This window comes from Ursus americanus, chromosome 8 (assembly GCF_024610735.1).
Source record: "Ursus americanus isolate L20-20 chromosome 8, mUrsAme1.1.p, whole genome shotgun sequence".
In the NCBI taxonomy this organism is placed as follows: Eukaryota; Metazoa; Chordata; class Mammalia; order Carnivora; family Ursidae; genus Ursus; species Ursus americanus.
In genome coordinates, this window is record NC_142134.1 from 26003791 (window position 1) to 26026183 (window position 22393).

Genomic DNA, 22393 nt, shown 5'->3' on the forward strand with positions numbered 1-22393 from the left:
TACCTCTTCATTTCTCTAGGCCCAAAGTAAGAAATTCATAAAATATATGATTTCTTCCAAAAGTATAGCTATTTTAAAAATTGGACTTTATTAGTAGTTATGATGCAAATATGGAGCTCCTTTATAAGGCATACAGCTTGCATGCAAATATGCCACAGAAATGTTTTTAATTAGCAAAACCTAAATTTGCCTCAGTAAGTTAGGCGTTCTCCCCACTGTCCCATATCTCCAGATCTTTAAAGCATTAAATTATTGCTTACTCATCGCTTTGCACAGAGTGGCAGAGGCAAACTTTATCAAATTTAGTCAAATATTACCACAACTGGCACCTTTTATTTCATGTTTATTTGCTTATTTAGATGCTCATTTTGTGGCAGAATTGGTTAGTGGGCAGACTGGGGATCCAAACTTTGGGGCAGGATCCCCAATACCTATCCCTTTTGTCTTGTAATCAGAAGACCTGGTTTGGGGACTGGCTTCACTTTTAGCTAAGCATTTGACCTACTTAGGCAGCATACAGTTAAAGATGTATACTGAAAATATTAATCTCTTTGAAGATATGTCCTCGAAACATGAATATTAACTAATATTAATATTAAACAAATGCTCGTTTCCTCTTCCTGTGCGGGCACAGGAGCTATACTTTAGGGATGTAGGGTGCCCGGGTTTGCAGTGAACACAACCCAGGGCACACAAATGGACACCGTCCCTGGTTATCATGGTCTTAAGGTTTCTTCATTTCACTTACAATTACAGTCTCTCCCAACACTAATGAAGCCTCTTTCCCACCTGGAATTTGTTCGAACTACGTGTTCAGGTCCCCTGATCCCAGCTCTCCTTTGACACTTGTAATGTGAACTAGACTGGCTTTCTAGGAACTGCGCTCCCCATCCTCTTCACCCACAGCATTTCGAGGATCACACGGCAGCCTCCTGTCAATGTCAGGGAGCATTCCTCTCACTCAGCACTCCCCAGACCAAAGGAGCCCTTGGGGAATGAGAATTTCTCCTGAAACGTGGGTGAGCCTCCATCTGAATGCTATTCACAGAGTCTCCTTAAAGACTGCCCTGAGTTCATTCTTGGCTCAACAACTGCTCTCAGGGGACATGTGGAGTATTGTGCCAAGAACAGTAGTAAAATCATAAAGGAAAGTAACCCTGGTTATTGAAGTCAGAGCAGCCATCATTTCCTCGAGCTACTCTGTGCCAGGCACAGATGGGTCTTATCTCCATTTGGGCATTTAGGAAATAAAGGCTCCAAGAAGTTACCAAAAATTCAAGTTGTTACTCAAGTAACTTAGTAACTCAAGTTACCAGCTCAACTGGTTAGTGGGCAAAAACGGGATTCAACTTTTAAGGCTGGATCCCCCAAACCCATGCTTTTCTACTTCATGTGATCAGAAGACCTGGCATAGAGACTGGCCTTATAAAGACACAAGCTGAATGGTCTTTTTTTTTTTTTTTTTTAAAGATTTTATTTAATTATTTGAGAGAGAGAGAGAGTGGGTAGAGAGGAAGGAAAAGGGACAAGCAGACTCTGTGCTGAGCACAGAGCCCGAAGTGGGGCTCGATCTCACCACTCTGAGATCATGACCTGAGCTGAAACCAAGAGTCAGAGGCTCAACCAGCTGAGCCACCCAGGCGCCCTCACAAGCTGAACAGTCTTGGGCAAGTCGCTTTACCCACCCCCCTTCATAGCCTCAGTTGTGTCTCTATCTCTACTTGTAAAATGAGGATTCATTCAATCATTCACACAGCTGATGTTTATTGTTTACGAGATGCCAACCTTTGATGAAACACCCTCTTCCTTTCAGAGCATCTTTCCAAATTAAATAGTGTATTTAAAATGCTCTGTCCATCAGGAAGTGCAATAGAAGGGTCTCAAGGTTCTGGGCATCTCTTATCCATAAAAGTCTAAAGCCAGTAAGAAAGCTTGATGTGAGAAGATGTGAGCCAACCTGGGTATCTTAGAAATGACTGCAGATCTCAAATTCAGGTTTTGTTTCCAGTGAGATTGTGACCAATGGGATAATGTCATTTTCTGCTGAAAGGAAGTTCTAAGAAGGTTCACTGAATCTAACCTCTTCATTTTACAGATGATTAAATGGAAGGTTATAGAAATTAAGAGATTTGGTTGAGATCAGACTCCATCAACTGCAGAGCTGGGACTAGATTTGATTTCTGGTTTGCATTCTTTTAAATTCTCTATTTCTTGGACTCATCCCAAGTGAAGCTGGTAGCTGAGACAATAAACAAGGATAAGATCCTGGCCTCTACTTCACGGCAATGTTTCCAAAATTCAAACATCTCCATACCACTCTCGTGGTTTTTTTCTGCTATCTCCACCCCACCTACACTGTCATTTTCTTAATACATGTCTTTAAATCAAGTCATTATTTTTCTTTAGATATTTACTACATATAGCCTAAACAATAATAGCTTTGGAGTCATGAATTCAATGTGCTATTTTATTCTTTTTTCAAATTCACATGAAAACAAAAACAGGTTTTATTAAGATAAAAAATGTTCAGCACCTTGCATACTACCCATGTAGGGACCATACTTTGGGAACACTGCTCCCAGGAACACCAGTTTCTCAAAGGGGTCGGGGGAATGAGATGCTAGGCTGGGGGATACATCAGCTGTCCTTAGACCCCTGGAAGAGGCCAAAAAGAATGGAAGGCAGAAAGTTGGGGTCAGCAGATGCTGTGTCGACTCCTGCCACTGCTCTAGGGAATGTGGCAGTTTCATGAGTACTGCTGCTTGGTGGAGGCCAAAGTTGATGGAAATGTGACATAGGAGGGACAACTGTCCTGCCTCAGCCCCTCCCAGGAGCAGTGCAGACATGGAGGAAGACTGCATTTCTGGGTCCATGATGCTAACTAAGCCCTGATGTCTGTCCCCTGCCATGCCCCATGTCAGTTCTGCCCTTCTCCACTCTCTCCTATGGCACAGATTTGCAGTTCCTGGCATCATAGCCTATTGTCACTATTTTTAAATTACTTTATACAATGAATATAATTCAGCCTGGGCTGAGTTAGAACTTCTAATGAGCTAAGAGTACCACAACTTGCCATGGGTGGGAATTTCAGCTCAGATCCCTGGGGGATAGGGAAGGGGGCACGGGGTTGGGGTGATTTCTGGAGGAAAAAAACAAAAACAAAAACAGAGACTCCCCTCTATTGTTTGCCCTGGATGACAAAGAATTCTCTTTTTCCTTTTCTGAAAATTCTGATCTGTAAGTGTGAGTGGGTCAGCTGTGTCATGTTAGCTCATCTAATTCCTTGACTGGGGGACAAAGATATTTTTATTCAGGAGTCAATCAGAAAAGGGAAAAGAAATCCCTAAATCAGTCTGCTACCTGAGCATCCTTAATGCAATTAGCATTGAAATGACCCAAAACAATGTCCTGGGGTTCTTTCCTTTGGGTTGGGATGACTAGCTTCAGGGCAGGGGAGAGGAGGAGGAATGTGTAGGCTGGGAAGTCAGCCTTCTGTAGCCTCTGACTTTCAACCTGAAGGACCAGGTTGGGAATCTCAACTGGGAAGTCATCCCTTTGTGAACGACTCAGAAGGAAAAAATAATGGATTGTAGGAAGCACGCCACTGTCTTGTTTAAGGGCTGTCATTTATCTCTGTGGACACCGAAGGGGAGGTATTTTGTTGTTCTTTCTTTAGTATTTCAATGATGAAAATGAGGCATGACCATGGATAAAACAATCCCGAGGGTAAAATAAACCAGAAAAGGAGGCATATGCCCTTTTTGAGCCTCAGCCAGTGTGCAGGTAAAAGCTCTGATTCCTTCGGGGTTCACCAGCCTTAGCAAGTGAGACCTTCCACAGTGCTATTTCCTTGGTTCAGGGGACAGGAGCAAGAAGGAAGGAAAGGAACCTCTCAGAGCCCGAAAGAGAGTCCCAACCCTGTGTGCCAAGCAGTGTGCAAATCTGTGATTTTTATCATGGGATATGGGTGGGGAACAGAGGCCACCTGTCCCAACACCTTGGCCAATGGCAGTGACAGTAGTGTAATTACTGCAGCCCAAGGGTTCAGGGATCCCTGCAGAAGCCTTGCCTCCAGGTCCTGAGTCACCAAGGCCAGGTAGAAACCTGCTTCGGGATACTGTATTTTACCAAGTTTTAATTTCTCCCAGACGCAGGCCCCTAAGGTTAAAAACTTTAGAAAGAAAATAATTTCCAAACTTTGAGGCCAGTTAAGAGACAAATGCAACCCCTAGCTCCTACTTTTCTGCCCTCCGCTGCTGGTGGGCCCTTGGCGAAGTCCTGGCTCAGCTTTTGCATCCTACCCCCCAGCCCGGCTCCCCACAAGATTTCTTTTCTCCCTGCTAGGAATCTCTAGTCGTGTGTACTCTTTACCCCTTTCCTCTGCATTTTCCAAGTTCCATGAAAGCATTACTATTTCAAATGTGAACGTAGTTGTTTTTCCCTTTCACATTCTTGATTGTCCTTTTCTGTATTGGGTTATAGATAGGTACTTAAATGGATCCTTATTACCTAAGATTGACAGTAATAATCCTTTTGGGAGTCTTCAAGTGTTTTACAAGCATTCTGATTTTTCAAGTTAAGAATATCAAAGTCTAGAAGAGTCAAACCCTTGTTGGTACCACACGAAGAGCTGGCTGCCCCCTGTAATAATAATAATCCGCTAACCTGCACTTCCTGTGAACTCCGCAAGAGACACTTCATATGCTTCTTTCAGTTAATAAGCGGCCTATACGCCACGTACAGCAATGCTACAGCCCTCATTCTAGACGTGAGGAAAACGTGACACCCAGCGATGAACAAACTTGCTCACATCTCCCATCCAGCACGTGGTGCCAGTGAGATCTGAACCAGGCAGCCTGATGCCAAAGTTTGTGGTATTAGTAATATTCTTACCCTTCCAGAGCCTGGCTTTAAAATGACCCCACAATTTCTCCAAACAGAAATATGGCAAAGTATTTTTGATGGCCTGCTTCCATGGACTGACTGAGATTTTATGATCTTAACCTGAATTCATCTTCATTTTAAAATTTATTTTATTTTTCTTAAAGATTTTATTTATTTATTTATTTGAGAGAGAGAGAGAGAGAGCAAGCAAGGAGAAGAGGCAGAGGGAGAGAATCTCAAGCAGACCCCGTGCTGAGTTTGGAGCTGGATGGGGGGCTTGATCTCATGACTCTTAAGATCTCAACCCGCGCCAAAACCAAGAGTCCCACACTTAACCAACTGAGCCACCCAGGTGCCCCTCCCCTTCGTTTTTGAAACTATGGTTCCTACCTGAAGGCCATGAGTCTGATGATAAAAGCAAGGCACTGTTAAATGAAATGCTGTCTCTTATTGGCCACTATTTTTCTTTCATAAGACCAGAGACACAAGGCATGCTGAGGGCAGTATTAATTAAGTATCCATCATGTGTTCTTCTGGTGCAATGCTCCCCCGTCAATACTCTGGGGTGGGATATTTAGATTCTTATCTGATAAAGATGACGGATTGGTGCTGATCCATTTTCACTTTCCTGTTATTATTTGATAATGAAAAGACATGATCTTTTGAGTGAGAAGATTATGGTAAAGGGTCTGGATATAGAATCGAGTCTATTCCAGTCAGTTTCTCCAGTGAGACAGCAAGCCGTAGATTCATTAATGATATCAGCTATGCTTATAAGTGAACTCCCACTCTCTCAGTGAAGCATTTCCAGAATCACTTTAGTCATATATGACTGGTGAAAGTATTTGAAACAGAAAATAAGAAAGTGTTCCACCGAGACAGAAACTATCCAAATGTGATGAAAGGTGATACTGAGACAATTAAAATATGGGAGGGAGTTGAACTGCTACGAGGTAACAACAGAAATGGTAACGAGCTACTAGGTAACAACATAAATCATAACTAGCTGGTTTTATTACCTTGACATATATTTTTCAAAGGATATTTTGGAAATATTTCATCATCAGATTTCAGGTTAAGATTTAGGTAGTAAAAGTAAACCAAAGGAGAGAAAAAGTAGTAGAGACAAGAATTTAGAATAATTTTTACCTAAAATAAAATCTGATCATTGGAGCTCCTTATGGGAATTTACTCAGGATTCACAAGCTTTGAGGTTTAGCCTAAGTTTCAAAAAGTGGGCACAAAATTTTTTTTAAAATGTGAGTGAGGGTTTATAGCAATCCATAATCTCATCAGTTTTGAAGTCCATGGGAACCAAAGGCAGGAGGGAGTCAGCAGGGTAGGAAGAGAGGTGTGGTGGGAAGGGGGCTGGGCTGAAACCCACTGTGGCAGCAGAGAACCCTTTAGACGGTCTTTAATGATGGCAGTGTGTTGGGGGGGTGGTAATCTGTGTGCACAGGTATTATGAACTGAATGTCTGCACCCAATCCCCAACTAACATGTTGGATCCTACCCCTAATATGATAGTATTAGGTGGGGCTTTGGGGAGGTGACAGGCTGTGAGGGTGGAGCCGTCATGAATGGGATTAGTGCCCTTATAAAAGAGACCCCAGAGCATTCCTGTGCCCCCTTCTGCCATGTGAGGACATGGTAAGAAGGTGGCCGTGTGTGAACGAAGAAGCAGGGGGCCTCACCAAGCACTAAATCTGCAGGTGCCTTCATCTTGTGCTTTCTAGCCTCCAGAACTCTGAAAACTACATTGTAGTTCAGGCCACCCGGCCCATGGGATTTTGGTCCTCGTAGCTCAGAGAGATTAAGACAATAGGTCAAAGTGTTTTTCTTCATTCTCAATCCAAAGGTCAGAGTTTATGAGGCTAAGAAAATACGTGGATTTATTGTCTAAAGTTTGACACTTAGTCGTTAAACCAGACTGTTAGGTGCTAGGATATACGAGACACAGACAAGGCCCCACCCTCGTGTACCTGGAAACACAGGGTAACAGTGCACAAAGAGCCACAGGAGTAAATGTGAAGAAGAGATACAACTGAACTGTGACCGTTTGTAACCAGAAGACCAGAGCGGGACTGGGGGCCAGGAGATGCTTCCTGAACAGGTGATCTTTGAGTTGGAAGGAGTTGGAATTAACTGTTGAAGGGATGTGTTTTGGGTTTCCAGGAGAAGCATTCTAATGAGGAAAGGCCCTGTGTCAAGAGGGAGATCACCATGTTCATGGAACGGAGGGACCCCAGTGTGGGAGGTACAGAGAGTGAAGGGTGGGGGGTGGGATGAGGCAGGATGGCAGGCACAGCCCGGCCCTGCATGGCTCTTTGGGCTTGTGGGTTTCATCCCCAGGGTTGTGGGAGGTCCCACAGGGGCTGGGATGCAGGTGGTAGCTGGGTGATATGTGACCTGAGCAGATCTGTGTCTAATCATCCCTCTGGCTGCCATGTGGAGAATGGACAGGATGAGGAGACTGGGGCAGGTGAGCATGTGAAGGGACCATCACAGTGGGATTATGGGAGCCTGGACATGAGAGGGAGAATGAAGAGAAGTGGATGAATTTGGGAGCTACCAAGACTTCGAAATCAACAGTGTTTGGTGATGGAGAGGGCGTAGGGAGTAAAGAAGGAGTGACATGAAAAGATGGCAGCACCATTTAGTATAAGAGGCCAAGCCTGGGCACGCACAACAGTGGGATGTCTGTACCACTGAGCCTAGGAGGGATAGAATGCCGTTCAGGATTCTCACTTCCTGACACATTCTGGGCATTCCAAAAGAATCTGGTCAGTAAATGTTTAACATTCTTTTAGATGATCTTCCCACTTATGTGTTTTTAATAAATCATATATATTTTTAACATATTTAACATATTTTAATACATCATTTAAATATGATGGTCATTAACTTACCACAATATACATTTTTTTTATTCCTAAAATTTTTCCATGTGTACTTTAAAAAATAGACTTCCACCTTTCTTAGGACTTCATTCTTTTTCAAATCTATGGCTTGTCCTAAGTTAATCATGGAGTAAGGAAATGTCACGCGGAGCTGAAAGTCCCTTGCAGGTACGGATGCAGGGCTGTCTAGATGGCTGTGCCTGACAAATGCCCTTTATGGAAGGGTATTTATTAGCACAGTTCACCCCGAATAAAGACTGGGGTTCAGACTAGCAATTTAAAGTTCAAAGACCTTCATCAGTTTTCACAATTACATGGCCTTCGCTTTGTAATGGGAAGTATAAGCTGGCACAGTAAGGCCAGTGGACAGTTGGCTTTTACAGACAAAAGAGAATATCCACTCTGCAATAAGCAAAGTGACTATAATTTTAAGGTTTGCATTTGCAAGAATTGAAGATATCTCTAGTATAACTCGTGCAATGCCAGTCAATCCATCAAGCAGCTGCTGCACACTGAATTGCACACGGCACCCTTCAATTTGGGTCATGGGTCAAAACATATCGTAGTCATAGTGTCCACCCTTGAAGAGCCGATTTAATAACACAAGAGGACCCAAACTTAACAAATCATGTCTCTCTTCCTTAAAAGCAAAACAAAAACTGAAAAACTAAAACTAAAACTCGTTTCTTCTGCATGGCCGCTTTCGGATGGCTGTGACTACCACCTGCTTTCCTTCCCGACAGGCAGCCCCGCCCCCTAGATTCGGCTGGCCACACGCAGCCTTTGACAACATCCCACGTGGCTTATTTCCACAGTAGTGATGGAGGCCATCGGTCCTCCCCCAGCTTTTCACTTCTGTCACTTCAGGTAGGATCACTGTAGCACAACGAACGCTTGACTTAAGGTCAGTCAGGAGAACGGAACTGGAATCCTGGTCTGGTCACTCAAGTGAGAATTTGAGTAAGTTACTGAATCTCTTTGGTAGAACAGATACCATCGAGATCACCTAACTGGAATGTTCTGAAGATCACCCAGTGGCTTACCTCTGTCCATTGCTAGCTTGACTCTTAGAACATGTATATTCTCAGTAAGTCTCTATGAATACAGATCTCATTTCTTTAGCAGAGGATAATTGCGATACACAATTTCCTGGTATGATAAGCCAAAAGGACCTGAAAGACTGCCTTTCTTGTATTCAGTTTATATCTAAGAGCCCTTAAAGTCAGAGTAATGAAGCGACATGGTCTATCAGTGGCAATGGCAAACTGGAAACCAGGTAGAAACTGATCTATGTGTTTCCGGTACTGAATGCCCTGCAACTTACCGTACCTATTGCTGCCACAGGACTATCCTTAAAATATAATTCTCAGCACTTCCTTCCCCCAATCCAAAGCTGTCGATGACCATCAGTGGTCTGGCAAGTAAAGTAAATCCCCTCATCCTGCTACTCAGGTTCCTCTAACACTTGTCCTGAGACCTTGCTTCCTGCTTCTGCAAGTCCCCCCTCCATGCAGTCTGGGACCCACCAAACTATGCTACTTGCCATGCTGTGCACACGCTACACTGTAAGCTCCATGAGGACAGTGATGTCTTATTCATGGCCAAATCCCCAGTATCTAGCCAGATGCCTGCCTCATAGTCAAAGCTCCGTAAGAGTTTGTTGAAGATGGTGGGCATTCTTCATTATGATAAATATGACAACAACAAAAATAATAGTAACAAAAGCAAAATGGCAATAATCATGATGATGATAAATCATAGTGAAATAACAATCATAGACATTGACTGAGCCATTGGTCTACAGCCACTAACCTGTAAGTTTCTTAGTTAAACCTTACAATAATCTCATCATGGGGATACTATCCTTATCTCATCTTACCGATGGGATGACAAATGCTCACAGAGGTTAAACAACTTCTCTGGTATTGGTTGACTGACTCTTTCATTCACATATTGAACATGTGTCAGGCTCTGTTCTAGGGACTGGGGATGTAACCTACATCTTCTTTGTGAACCAATTCCTTGCTTTCATGGAGCTGACAGTCTAATGGTGGAAAACAGACACCCACTCGCTAAATAAATGAGATAAAGTCAGAAAGTGGTAAGTAATCAAAAGGAAAATAAGTCAGGGTAACGGGATTAACAGTGATGGGGTGACTATTTCACACAGGGGTAAGGGGAAAGGCTCACTGAGGGCATGGCAGCCAAACAAAGTCTGGACGGGTAAAAAAGAGTGAGACATTAAAGACCTAGAGGGAAAATATTTCAGGCAGAGGGAACAGCAAGTACAAAGGACTGAGGCGAGAGTGTCTTCAGTATGTTCTGGAAGCAGTAAGGCTGCCGGTGTGTTTGCAGGTGAAAGCAGAAGAAGAGAAGACAGCAGAGACACTGCACGGGTTAGATCGTGGGAGCACTGCAGGTGTGACACGGACTTGGCTTTGGCTGTGCTTCAGAGGGGAAGCAACAGAAGGGTCAGAGCCAAGGAGTGATAGGGTCTGTCCTAGGTTTTAAAAGGATCTCTCTGGCAAGGGAGAGCTAGTAGGGATCCATTATAGGAATATTAAAGCCATACCGGTGAGAGAAGCGAGGGGGCTGAGAGGAGCCTGGGCTCTGATGGGCTGCATGAGGAGTCTGTGAGGAAAGGAGGAGTCCAGGACTAGCCCAGGGTTTCTGGAGGGTGAGGGAGTTGCAGACGGAGGGCTGAGGAAATCAGGAACTCACCGTGTACATATGCAGTGTGAGACGCCCATGAGCCACGCATGTGGAGATATGAGTTAGTTGACAACTGGATATACATGTCTTTAGTTCACTGACACAAAACAGGGATAGAAATTTGTCTGAGTTATCAGCATACGGATGGCATGTCAAGTCCTGCAACAGGATGAGATCATCTCAGGACTGAGTGTGGAGAGGTCAGGACAGAGGAGGACAGGCCCTGGGGTGCTCCGGTGTAGGAGATGAGGGGCGAAGTCAGGCAGCAGAGACTGCGAAGGAGTGCTCAGCCAGGCAGGTGAAGACCTGAGAGATGTGTCCTGGAGGTCAGGGGGAGACAGGGATTCAAAGCCCAGGGCAGTGACCATCCCTGGCCAATGCTGCTGATAGGTCGGGTCAAGCCGGGCCTCACTTTAACCCCTAGACTTGGCAGATGTGGAGAGCGCTGGACTCCTCCGCAAGAGCAGTTCTGGTGACTGCCATGCTGGGCGGATTCTCAACCACCAGTTCCCAGCATTTGCACACGAGTGCCTGAACCTTCCTGGCCCTGTCTCTCTTTAGGTCCAAATTCCCTTCCTCTCCTCGGACTCAGCTCACGGGCTCCCTCCATCATGGAGGGAACCTTCCCTCAGCCCCTACTCACATGTCGCTGCCATGGCATTTACCTTGTTTTAGAATTATTCACTGGTGACCACATTCAGATATGTGTCGAGTGGACGAGTCCTTGGATGAATAAAAATATGCCACGTGAACTTCATACACAATAAGACGAAACGCTAAAAGCAGTGCGGTACAATTACTGCCATTATGAAGGCAGCTCAAGGAGCTCCAAACGAGAACACCCCCAAGTATTAATCTGCCAGCACAGTCTCTGGGTGCCGCGGGCCTGCGAGGCTGGGGAAAGAGCAGCGCAGCGATCCCCGCCTGCTGAAAGGCTTGATTGTGGTTTTCAGGGTCTGGGCTCCGGGCCCAGCTCTGCCACTGGGCGGTGTGACCTTGGGCGAGGCACTCCAAACTTCTGGGACATAATTTCTTCACCTTTGAAATGAAGAGATTGTATCCCATCTGCTCAAAGATCCTTCTACCCACTTCCGTTCCTTCTCAGATGAGAAACTAATGTGGTCATCGTAGTGGCATGAAGACTTATTTGTGCCATTTCTCTCTACTGAAGCTATGAAATCTCAAAGACGGGTCTTGTCCTTTGCCTCAAGCACAGTATACTGGGAGACACACAGAAAATATCTCTTGATTTACTAGATCACAAGGATAAATCCTTTTTGGTCTATGAAATGTACCCTGGCCCGCTCTCTCTCCACCCTGCCCCCCATGTGTCTTCTCAAGTCAGTCCCTCAGTCCTTCCTTAATTCGCCCTGGGGTTGCTCCTGGGTGCAGTATTCCCTAGAACTATAAAGTCTCATGATCCAGGTCTGTCACTAATTTTGTGCCTCTTGACCCTGCTGGCTTAGAGTTGAGGAAGTCACAGGTTGTACAACACAAGCCAGAATGCTGGGTCTGGACCATCTTAGCTAATCCAGTCCATGGAACGAGGGTGCTCGCGGAAAGTAGTAGGTTGTATCAGATTACGGAGATTTCTTGCATGCCAAGCTCAGAGTCTGAGCACAGAAATATGGATCTACCATGCCTGGGGTGTTCTGGAGGGGACAGAAAGTGGAGAAAGGGAGACCAGCTAGAAGACTGAAGAAGCAGTGTCACAGGGGGTGGCAGGGAGGGCCCGAACTGGGACAGAGAGAAGAGATCAGGAGCCCTGCGAGCCTGTACTTTGCTGGCCCCTTTGCTAGAGTCCGTACGATGCTGAGTCAAGTCAGCACGCACTCCATTCAGGGCCTGGGTCCATGCTAAGATGGTCCCTGCATGCTGGAAGCACGGTGAGCGTCAGGCAGCAAGTGGGGGCGTGGGCCTGGTGTGGAGACAAAGTGCACATCTAAATGCTGTGTGATGAGTGCCAGCCGGAGGGGGGGTGGGGGCTGCACAGAGAATCAACATTTGAACTTGGCTGTGCCCTCTCCAGCCTTCTCCGCTTCGCTCCCTGATGAGCCCTCCGGGAGGCTGACCTGGATGGAGGACGTGGTGGCTTCCCTGTTCTTCGCTTCTGGCTGCATCTCAGGGGGAAGGGAGACAGGGAGGGTGGAAGATTAATTTCCTTCGCTTCCAGGAGATGAACCTTGAGTCAGTGGTGTCTCTCAACCAAGAGTCACTGCTTCTATCAAGGCGGTCTGTTCTACAAGACTCTCTTTCTGGGCTCTGGTGACTATTCCCTCCTCCTAGGCCTGGTTCATAACGGCTCTGCTATTACGCTCCCCTGTAGTTCCCCCAGACCCCAGCCAAGACCTTTGTGATTAATTCCTTTGTCCCAGTGTGATTGTATCTCTCTCTCTCGTGGGGACTCTCGCGGATATACTGGGCCTCTGAAATAAGAACACACAATTCTTTGGGACTTCATCTCCTAGTAAACTGTGAACTCTTCCCTGAGGAATCATGTCTTGTTTATCTTAGCCCTGTCTCCCCACTTCTACTGTTCATGGGAGTTTCTGTTCATATGGGGTTGCTTATTGACTGTTTGTTAAAAGATGTTCATTTCTCGTCAGCACAGCCATGCCTTTGACCCCAGTGTGGCTGTGTTCTGAACATTCCCCAGGGAAGGGGCCGCAGCTCTGTTTGCCCCTTCACCTTCTGGCTGTTCTCACCTCACTGTTTCTCACTCGGGAGACCAGATGCTCCCACTAAAGCCTTTTCCTGCCCAATACCCTAAAGTTTACCATCTTTACGTCAATGCCAGATGCATGTGACCTCAGAAGAGACCCCTAAATCTCTCTTCACCGTAATTTCCAAGATTGCAAAATCGAGATAAGAATAATACTGACTTCAGAGGACTGCTGGGAGAATAAAAACGAATGTGATGTCCTGTAAAATTTATTGTCTTTCCCAAGAAATATATCCGTGACTATAAAGAATAAGCAAGTTCCCTCCCGCTCCCCCCATCCTACTTGGCCTGACTGGTTTCCATGAGGTAAGCACTTCGTTAATACACCACGCAAAATACCAAGAGCTGACATTTCCTGAGTGCTGACTGCGCGCTGGGAACTGTGCTGAGCACTTCATAGGTCATCTCATTTAATCCCCACAAGAATCCCGTCCAACAGAACCTATTTTGTCCCCATTTTACGGATGAGGAAAAATAACGGTACAAAAAGACGAAGTCACTTGCCCAAGGGCAGAAGCCAGAACTAAAACCCAGGAAGCTTGGCCAAGAGCTGCGCAGTTACCCCCTCTGTTCATACTGTCTCCCCCGTTGACGTTCTCTGTGACATATGTGAAGGCAAATCGTAAGGCCCGGCGGCCATTAGTGAGATAGCATGTGGAAGCTAATCAAGTGACTAAAAGCCAGTTTGTCCTTTTGTGGAAGTTCTGTGACCTGAGCGCAGGCTCTGCACCCCGAAATGCAAACTGAAATCAGTAGTGTGGCGTTAATGGCACTGCACTCTTACCATCTCCGCCTTCTGGGGCCCGAGACTCACCTGAGCTTAGCGCGTGCTCCACTTCCTGCATGATCACCCCGGGGGAGGCAGTGGTCTCGATGTCGATCATCACGCAGGTCACCTTGGCTGGCACCGTTGCTTGGGGCGTTGTCACTGTGGCCACCGGCTCGGCTGTGGCATGGGAAGTGGGCGTGTGGGCAGAGCCGTGCTCTTCTGTTGGGGACTCTGGGGTGGTTGGGGCTCCCGTGGGCTTGGTGCTGGTCTCAGCAGAGCTGTGACTGGTGCTGGCGGAGGAGGCGGAAGAAACCTCCGGGGGTGAGGTTGGTAGGGGTGGGGGTGATGAGGCTGGAGCCTGAGGGGAGCTGAGGGTGGGAGACTCGGCGGGGGCCTCAGAGGGGGGCTGGGACCCTGTCGGTGGCCCGCCTGCCTCCTCGGGAGTGCTTGCGCTGTGTTCTGACGGGGTGGCTGTTAAGGGCACGCCACCGCTGGTGGGTGAGGGCTCTGTGCCCGTGCCTTCCCAGTGAGACGCTGGGCTGCTCGTCTCCTCTTCTCTGGGCTCTGTGGAAATGTTCCTGGGGCCTGGAGGTGCTGGGGCCGAGGCCGTAACTGGGAAGACCGAGTTGCTGGGCGTGCCACTGGTCGGGGAGGCAGGAGGGCTTTGTGGAGAGCTCGTCCAGACGGCCGTGGAAGGGAGAGCGTTTGCCGGAAGAGAACCAGGCCGGGGGGCTGCCGTAGGCAGGCTCTGTACCCTCAGTCCTGCGGAAGAGCCAGCACAAACGTGGTTAGTGGATGGACGCCTCGCAGGCGGGGCTGCTTCACAGCATTTGCGCACGTCTTCCTCATTTTGCATTGTGCCCTCCCAACTGGGAAGGTGACTTGTGAATTTTTTCTTTTTTTAAAAGATTTTATTTATTTATTCGACAGAGATAGAGACAGCCAGCGAGAGAGGGAACACAGCAGGGGGAGTGGGAGAGGAAGAAGCAGGCTCCCAGTGGAAGAGCCCGATGTGGGGCTCGATCCCATAATGCCGGGATCACACCCTGAGCCGAAGGCAGACGCTTAACCGCTGTGCCACCCAGGCGCCCCCTGTGAATATTTTCTGCCCACTAACTGCTCCCTCCTCTCTTTGTGACTATCCGTGGGAACCAGCCTGAAGGCCCAGGAAGAACAATGAGTGGGTCAGTCAACACATGTCTGGCCAATCCATGGAACGAACTAATCTTGTCTCCTGCTTGCTTACAACTGTGCCCTTAAAAAGTGAGACTCCCTGGGGAACTGACCTTTCCTGGGAATTGTCTGGATTGCTATGGGGCCTGCACCCCAATACCTGCGGGGATGCCCAGGGCGTGTGCTGAGGGTGGGGAAGCCGTGGTTGGTGAGTGCGGAGCTGATGGATTGGCTGTTCCCTGCCCCAGAGGTTGTGAGCTCTGCTTTCGCATTCATGCACAGTGATACCAGGTCTATAGGCTTGCTGGTGCGATGAGTCAAGATGTGAACACATTCCCTGTGAAGGGAGAAAGGCAGGAAGTCCCAGAATAAAAGCTGAGAGGAGGAATCTGAGGTTTGGAAATGTTATCTGGGACTGGAACCGAGTTCTTTCAAATTCTAGCTTGGGGTCTGTACAGTCATATCATTTTGCAAAATGTTCTCCTTCACATTTTAGAACATTTAGAATTAGTTTCCTTTCTTCCTTCCTTCCTCCCTCCATTTACACATTCCATTTAATTAACTAATTAATTCTTTCATTCATTCAGGTACTTAATAAATGGCTTCTATGTGTATCACTCAGCTAGTCCTGGATTTTGATTTCACTTTTTATGTAAACCATCGTTTGATGGAGTCCTCATGCCCCTCACCATCCCCCAGCTAGCTTTTCCCCTAGTCATTTCCATTCAGTGGTTGGCACCCCCTTTCACTGAGTTGCTCAGTTAAAAACTGAGACATCACCCTTAAGGCACCTCTTTCCCTCACACCCCATATCAAATCCATTGGCGAATCAGGATGACTCTACCTTGAAAATATATCCCAACCCAACCACTTTTCCCCACCTCCCCCATCATCTTGACACCACCTGAGCCACCAGTCACTTGCCAAGACAACTGCCATCATCTCTTCATTGGTCTTCTGCCTCCCAGATTTTCTCCCTTTCAGTTATTTTTCACATAGCAGCCGGTATGAGCTTTTAAAGTGGTAAATCAGAGCATGTTCTTTAACTAGTCAAAACCCTCCAAAGCCATTCTGTTGCACTTAGAACAAAATTCCAAACTAATCCCCTATATCACCCCATGCTGTCTTCAGCATTCAGGTTGGTCTCTGCTCAAATGCCACCTCCTCCTCAGAGGAGCCTTCCCAGATGAGCCTAACTGAAATCATTCCTACTCCAGCTCCTTGCTTATTTTTTAAAAAATTAACTTTTTAATTGTTAAAATACATATAACATTTACCATTTTAACCATTTTTAAAAAGATTTATTTATTGGAGAGAGAGGGAGGGAGTGTGGGGTGTGGGGGAAGGGGCAGAGGGAGAGAGAGAGAGAGAGAGAATCTCAAGTAGACTCCATGCTGAGCATGGAGCCTGATGCTGGGCTCGATCGGAGCTCGATCTCACAACCCTGAAATCATGACCTGAGCTGAAACCAAGAGTTGGAGGCTTAATTGACTGTGCTACCCAGGCGCCCCATTTTAATCATTTCTAAGCGTATAGCTCAGTGGCATTAAGTACCTTCACATTACTGTTCAACCATCACCACTAACCCATCTCCGGAACTTTCTCATCTTCCCAAACTGAAACTCTGTACCGTTAAATAACAGTATCCCTTTTTCCCTCTCCCCAGCCCTGGAAACCACTATTCTACTTTCTGTCTCTATGAATTTGACTCCTCTAGGTAATGCATGTAAGTAAAGTCACATTATATTGTCCTTTTGTGACTGGCTTATTTCACTTAGCATAATGTCTTCAAGGTTCATCCATATTGTAACATGTGTCAGAATTTCCTTCCTTTTTAAGGCTGAATAATGTTCTGTTGTATATATAGACCACATTGTATTCATCCATTCATTCACTGATGGACTTTGATGAGTTGTTTCTACCTTCTGGTGACTGTGAATAATGCTATGAATCTGAGGTACAAATATCCGTTTGAGACCCTGGCCCCAATTCCTTCCGGTATATATCCAGAAACGGAAGTAGTGGATCATAAGGTAATTCTATGTTCGTTTTCTTGAAGAACCACCACACCCCTTGCTCATTTTTTTTTCATAAAATAGAAGTTTCTTCCTGAAATTATGTTATTATTTATTTATTATCTCTCTCTTCTATCAGAATGTAAGCTCCATGAGGTACAGGGACCTGGTCTTATTCATTGCTGTTTCTTCCAAGCCTAGAACAGTGCCTAGGTCATGGTAAGTGCTCCGTAAGTACTTGTGGAAGGGAAGGGAGGAAGGAAGGAAGGAAGGAAGGAAGGAAGGAAGGAAGGAAGGGAGGGAGGGAGGGAGGAAGGGAGGAAGGAAGGAAGGGGAAGGGAACTAACTTAAGAACATTATCCAAAAATACTCCAGAATCTCTCTATTCTCTTCTCCGTATCACTTAGTGTGGCCACATCCATCAGAACTACCTCAGGAATGGCTGCCTACATGGTGTTATGTGAGCACAGGAACCTTGCTTGCAAAGTCAGCCTCATGCTCTGTCATTCTACCATGACACATACCCATGCCTGATGTCATGTTAGGTCTTCAACTCTTTAACCCTCCATACTCTGAGGAGATTTCCTTGGAGGTAGCATACGGGTAATGGCCATCCATGATCAAACTTCATAAGGAATAAAACATGGGCTAGATTCCAGCACAGAGGAAGGGGAAGATGTACGTGGATGCATTCAGACACTTGGGGGAGAACTGCTTACTTCTTCATTCTGGGGCACGGTAGACTCCGCAGCTGATGAAAAGTTGTGCTACAGAATCTATCCTGAAAACAGTTTTCTCATATTTAACTGAATTTAACGTTTGAATTGTTATCAAAGTACTTGGTTTTATCTTCTTGAAAAGGAGTTGGTCAGGACCATAAACTATAAGACAGTTTCTCTCCTAGTAAATAGGAGGGCAGACCTAAATTAGGCCACATGATAGTCCATGGTGCCATAGTGGACTTTTGGCAGCTCTGAAGTGTCAACGATTTCAGAACGAATACAGAGCAAGAGATCTTTAAAATATGGATAAAAACAACAGTTGGGGGAAATACTATTAAAATGCTGGATCTTCATATGTGACCTTTGGAGCTGACTGGCTCTGCATCCTGGTAGCTCCCATGGCTCATTATTCTGTGGTGAAAACCCCAAAATGACTATGTTTAACTCCTGTTGATAGTATCATAAAATAGACGGGCAGAAGGAGGCAGAGACGGTCTCAGTCTGGTAGCCGATTCAGAGCCTTTGGAAGCTGGGATACATGAGGAATGAGTCATACACAAAGGAGCACTCATTCATTCATTCATTCATTCATTCTTTTACTGAGTAGTTCCTATGCCTGTGGCTTTGCCCTCTGAGAGTTCAGTATCCAGCGGGACAGAAAGGACACCCAGCTTCCTGTAATATGATGTGGTAAGTGCCTCACTGAAGTAAAAGCAGGTTACAGTGGGAGCCCTGAAGTAAGATGGGTACATCCTGTGTAGGGACCGTGGCATGCAGAAGTATACAAATGTCATTTTCAAATGACATTTAGACAAGTCACAGAAGAGAGGACATTTGAGTTGGTTTTGAAAGGATGAGAACACACAAGATGCCACTTAAAGTGTATACGTTCAGGGTGACACTGGCATTGTCATTTCCAGGGGAGCTGAAAAGCTGGCCCATGAACATCATTATAGTGCTGGAAAGAACATGCTCCAGTAATTGGTTTTCTTGCTAGAAATATCTCTTTCCTTGTTTAACTCTGACGAATACACTTTTATAACTCCTACCCTTTCTGCTTCCAAAGAGAACTGGAGGTGGTCATTCATCTCCCATGGCTACCTTCTGAGTACTTATTTAAAATACTTTACAGTCCAGTTCAAGCAATTCCTAATCCTAACAAAACAACAGTACAGGAGACTGTGACAGAGCTGGGCATCTTCACTCGAACAAGGCATCAGAAGCGTCTTATGTGATGGTGCATATTCCATGCACTCTGATCGCGTGACGGGCGGTCTTCCTTCAGCATGAAGACATCCAAGGCCTGCTAGGACTATCCCAGGGAACGCCTGCTGCCTTCCTCTGCTCAGGCTGCCAGAATAAAATCCCACGTAGACTGGGCGGCTGTAACAACAGAAGTCTGCTTCTCACAGTTTGGAGGCTGGGAAGTCCAAGCAAGGTGTGGGCCCATTCAGTTTCTGGTGTTTTCTGATGAGAGCTCTATTCAAGGCTTACAGGTGGCCACCTTTTCTCTGTGTCCTCACATGATCTTTCCTCACGTGCGCTCATGGGGAGAGAGAGAGAGAGAGAGAGAGAGAGAGACAGCAAGCTCTCTGCTGTCTCTTCTCCTGAAGGTACTAATCCCATCCGGAGGGCCCCACCCTCACGATCTCTTCTAATCCTAATCACTTCTCCAAAGCCCCAAGTCCAAATGCCATCACTTTGGGGGTTAGGACTTCAACGTTCAGAATCATGGAGATAGTCTGAGGAAGTATCATTCTGCTTTCTCACATGATGGATTTGTGTTTCCAAAGGAATATCAAACTGAGTAAGTCAAACACATAAGGATGTACACTTTCTCAGGATTAAAATTTTTTTTTAGAGCTAGAAAGGGGCTATGAGGTAAGTGAGTACAGCTCCTCATAGGATACATGGAGGAAGGACGCAGAACGTGGTGTAAGGGAACTCATACTTCTAAGAGTGGGAGCTGGGGCTGTGTGGCCCAGAAAGAAACCTGTAGGGAGAGATTCAGAACTAGAGCGTCCACCTCTGACACTGAACCTCCCCTCCCCCCACACTGTGTCCTTGACTCGAAAAGAGTGGTAGAATGTACTGCAGCAACCGCCATTACAGGGTAAGCAAGGGGGAGCCCATGGGAGGCTGGGCAGCTGAAATAATGCCCCATACACCTTCCCATTCCAAATAGAGCCACTTTCCCCTAAAGAAAAGAATTAGTTCTAATATTTCCTTGAGAAAATGGCAGAAAAATCAGAATGAAGAAATTGAACACATTACTCTCTATAAATTAGAGGTCAATGTGCATTGTTCCAAAACAGTGACATTGCCAGATGTGGTGCCCCGCCTGGGGAGTGACAGGCCTACGTGCCTGAAATGGGCTGACTCAAGGAAGGAAATCTCTTAGACTTGGCCCAGATGAGGGCTCTAGGGAATGAGGGCCAACTGCAGCTAATCTGAGATTCCTCCTTGGAAGCTTACAAATGGCAGCCTCTCCTGAAGTTTGGTCAGGTTGAAGCTTTTATGTTGCAAGAAGAGCTGGCAGATTGTTGCTCAGAAGAAAAGCAGATTCTTAGTTGGAAAGGAAATTATTCATTTCCCTGTACATTGTCCTTTATGGGAGTGACGAATACCAGAGTTGCTGTCTCTCTGATGTATGAAAGAAAGGTGTCTGGTTCGATCCCCAGTTTCTTGCTTTGCTAGGAGAAGGGATCAGGGGGCCTCCAGGTTTGGGTAGGTGAGTTCTCCCTGTACTGAGATATTCCAGGGTAGAGAGGCTGCATTCTGCACACGTGCTCCCGCCTCCTGGCCAGCCCGGGTGTCAGCGCCATTCGGCCGCGTTGGCAGCCAGTGGACAATGAACGCCCCCAACTGTCACCTTTTCCTGGGTTTCATGAGCAGCAACATGGGCCAGTGCCAGAGTCCCGGGTAGCCTGATTGCCGGTGCTGCTTACCCATCATCCACCCACCACCCCCAACCTGTCCTTTCCTGCCCTTGGCTTGTCAAGTACCTGAGGAAACATGTGACAAAGCTTTGGCAAATTCAATGAAACTCGATCAAAACGCAGCCAGGCCCTTTCCGTTGCTGCCAAGTCAGGCTGTGTGTTGCCTTTGCCTGTGGTCTCGCGGATCATGCCAGGCCTGCCTGGCAGAGGCCCCATGGCTGCTGAGGGCTGCACGCTAAATGATTGCTAAGGTTAGCCAGACGGCCACCACCATGAGCTTCCTGAGAGGCCAAGGGGGCCACAGCACACCCCTCTGAGGCTTGAGAGGAGGACGGGCAGCCTGCACTAGTTTCTCCCTGACCTGAGGCTAAAACTTCAAGTCCCCAGCAATGATGTGGTTTTGTAATATAGGTGAGGTTCGGTGGGGTGGAGTCCGGAGCCGTTGGCCAATAGAGAGTTCTTGAGACGTCTTTGGTGCCAGAAGGTGGTTTATGAAAGCACAGGGACAGGACCTGTGGGCAGAAAGAGCTGCTGCCCCGGGGTCTTGAGGGGTGGTGAGTGTATACTCGGGAGTTGGGGGAAATAAGGGAAAGAGAGGTTTCAAAAGAACTTTCATATGCTTTTTCTTTCTTTCTTTTTTTTTTTTAAGATCTTATTTATTTATTTATTTGACACAGAGAGCGAGAGAGTAAGAAAGAGCACTTGTGAACACAAGCGGGGGAGGGGGGCGGGAGGGGGACAGAGGGAGAAGCAGGATCCCCACTGAGCAAGGAGCCTGATGTGGGGGGCTCAATCCTAGGACCCTGGGATCATGACCTGATCCAAAGGCAGATGCTTAACCAACTGAGCCACCCAGGCGCCCTACAAGATACCAGAGGCCTTGCCATTGTCATGTTAAGGTTGTTTTCCCCTCTAGCAAGGTATTAACATTAAGATAGTTGGGAGATTTCTGGAAGAATGTCACGCCTGTCCCACCCAGGAGTGGGCGTGGGGTGGGGGGGAGGTTGCAGGGTGTCAGCTTATGCTTTGTCTTCAGCTAGCCTTCTGCTCCCTCATAAGCAAGGCCTGGAAGGCTCTCCATGATCCAGCCCCAGTCTGCCCCTCCAGCCTTGCTCCCCACCAGGCCCTCAAACACACCAGGCTTTTCCTTTAATTCTCTTCCTTCTGCCTAAACAGCGCTCTCTCTCCTCTCTGCCCCAGTTACTCCTATTCATCATGCCAGTGTTAGCTGAAGGGCCTTCGCTGATTCTCCTGCTAAATCCCTCCCTCCCCCACCCCCAAGCCCTCCTGGGCTCAGAGCACCCCTGACCTTAACCGGATAGCTCTGACACTGGCGTGCTAACTATGTGATTGCTTACAAGTAGCTTTGTTTAATGTACGCCTCCCTCTCCAGCCTCCACATTGCACACGGAGCACGGGCCATAGTGGATTTGCTCACCAAGCATCCTCCTTGCCTGGCTCTTAATAGGAATTCAGACAATTCCTAAAATAAACATATTTTGGCAATCTGAACTATTCCCTACCGTCTGCCTCCCTGCCTTTGCCTGTGCTGTTTTT

At 46.7% G+C, this 22393-nt stretch overlaps 1 protein-coding gene across 1 annotated transcript in view; it reads right to left on the reverse strand.

The window, feature by feature from the left end:
* PARM1 (prostate androgen-regulated mucin-like protein 1) overlaps positions 1–22393 on the reverse strand; it is a 103642-nt gene that overhangs the window by 22557 nt on the left and 58692 nt on the right. The window contains exon 2 of the mRNA XM_045789630.2: positions 14033–14749. Within this exon, the coding sequence (XP_045645586.2) occupies positions 14033–14749 (717 nt within the window). The remainder of the gene's footprint in view (positions 1–14032; positions 14750–22393) is intronic.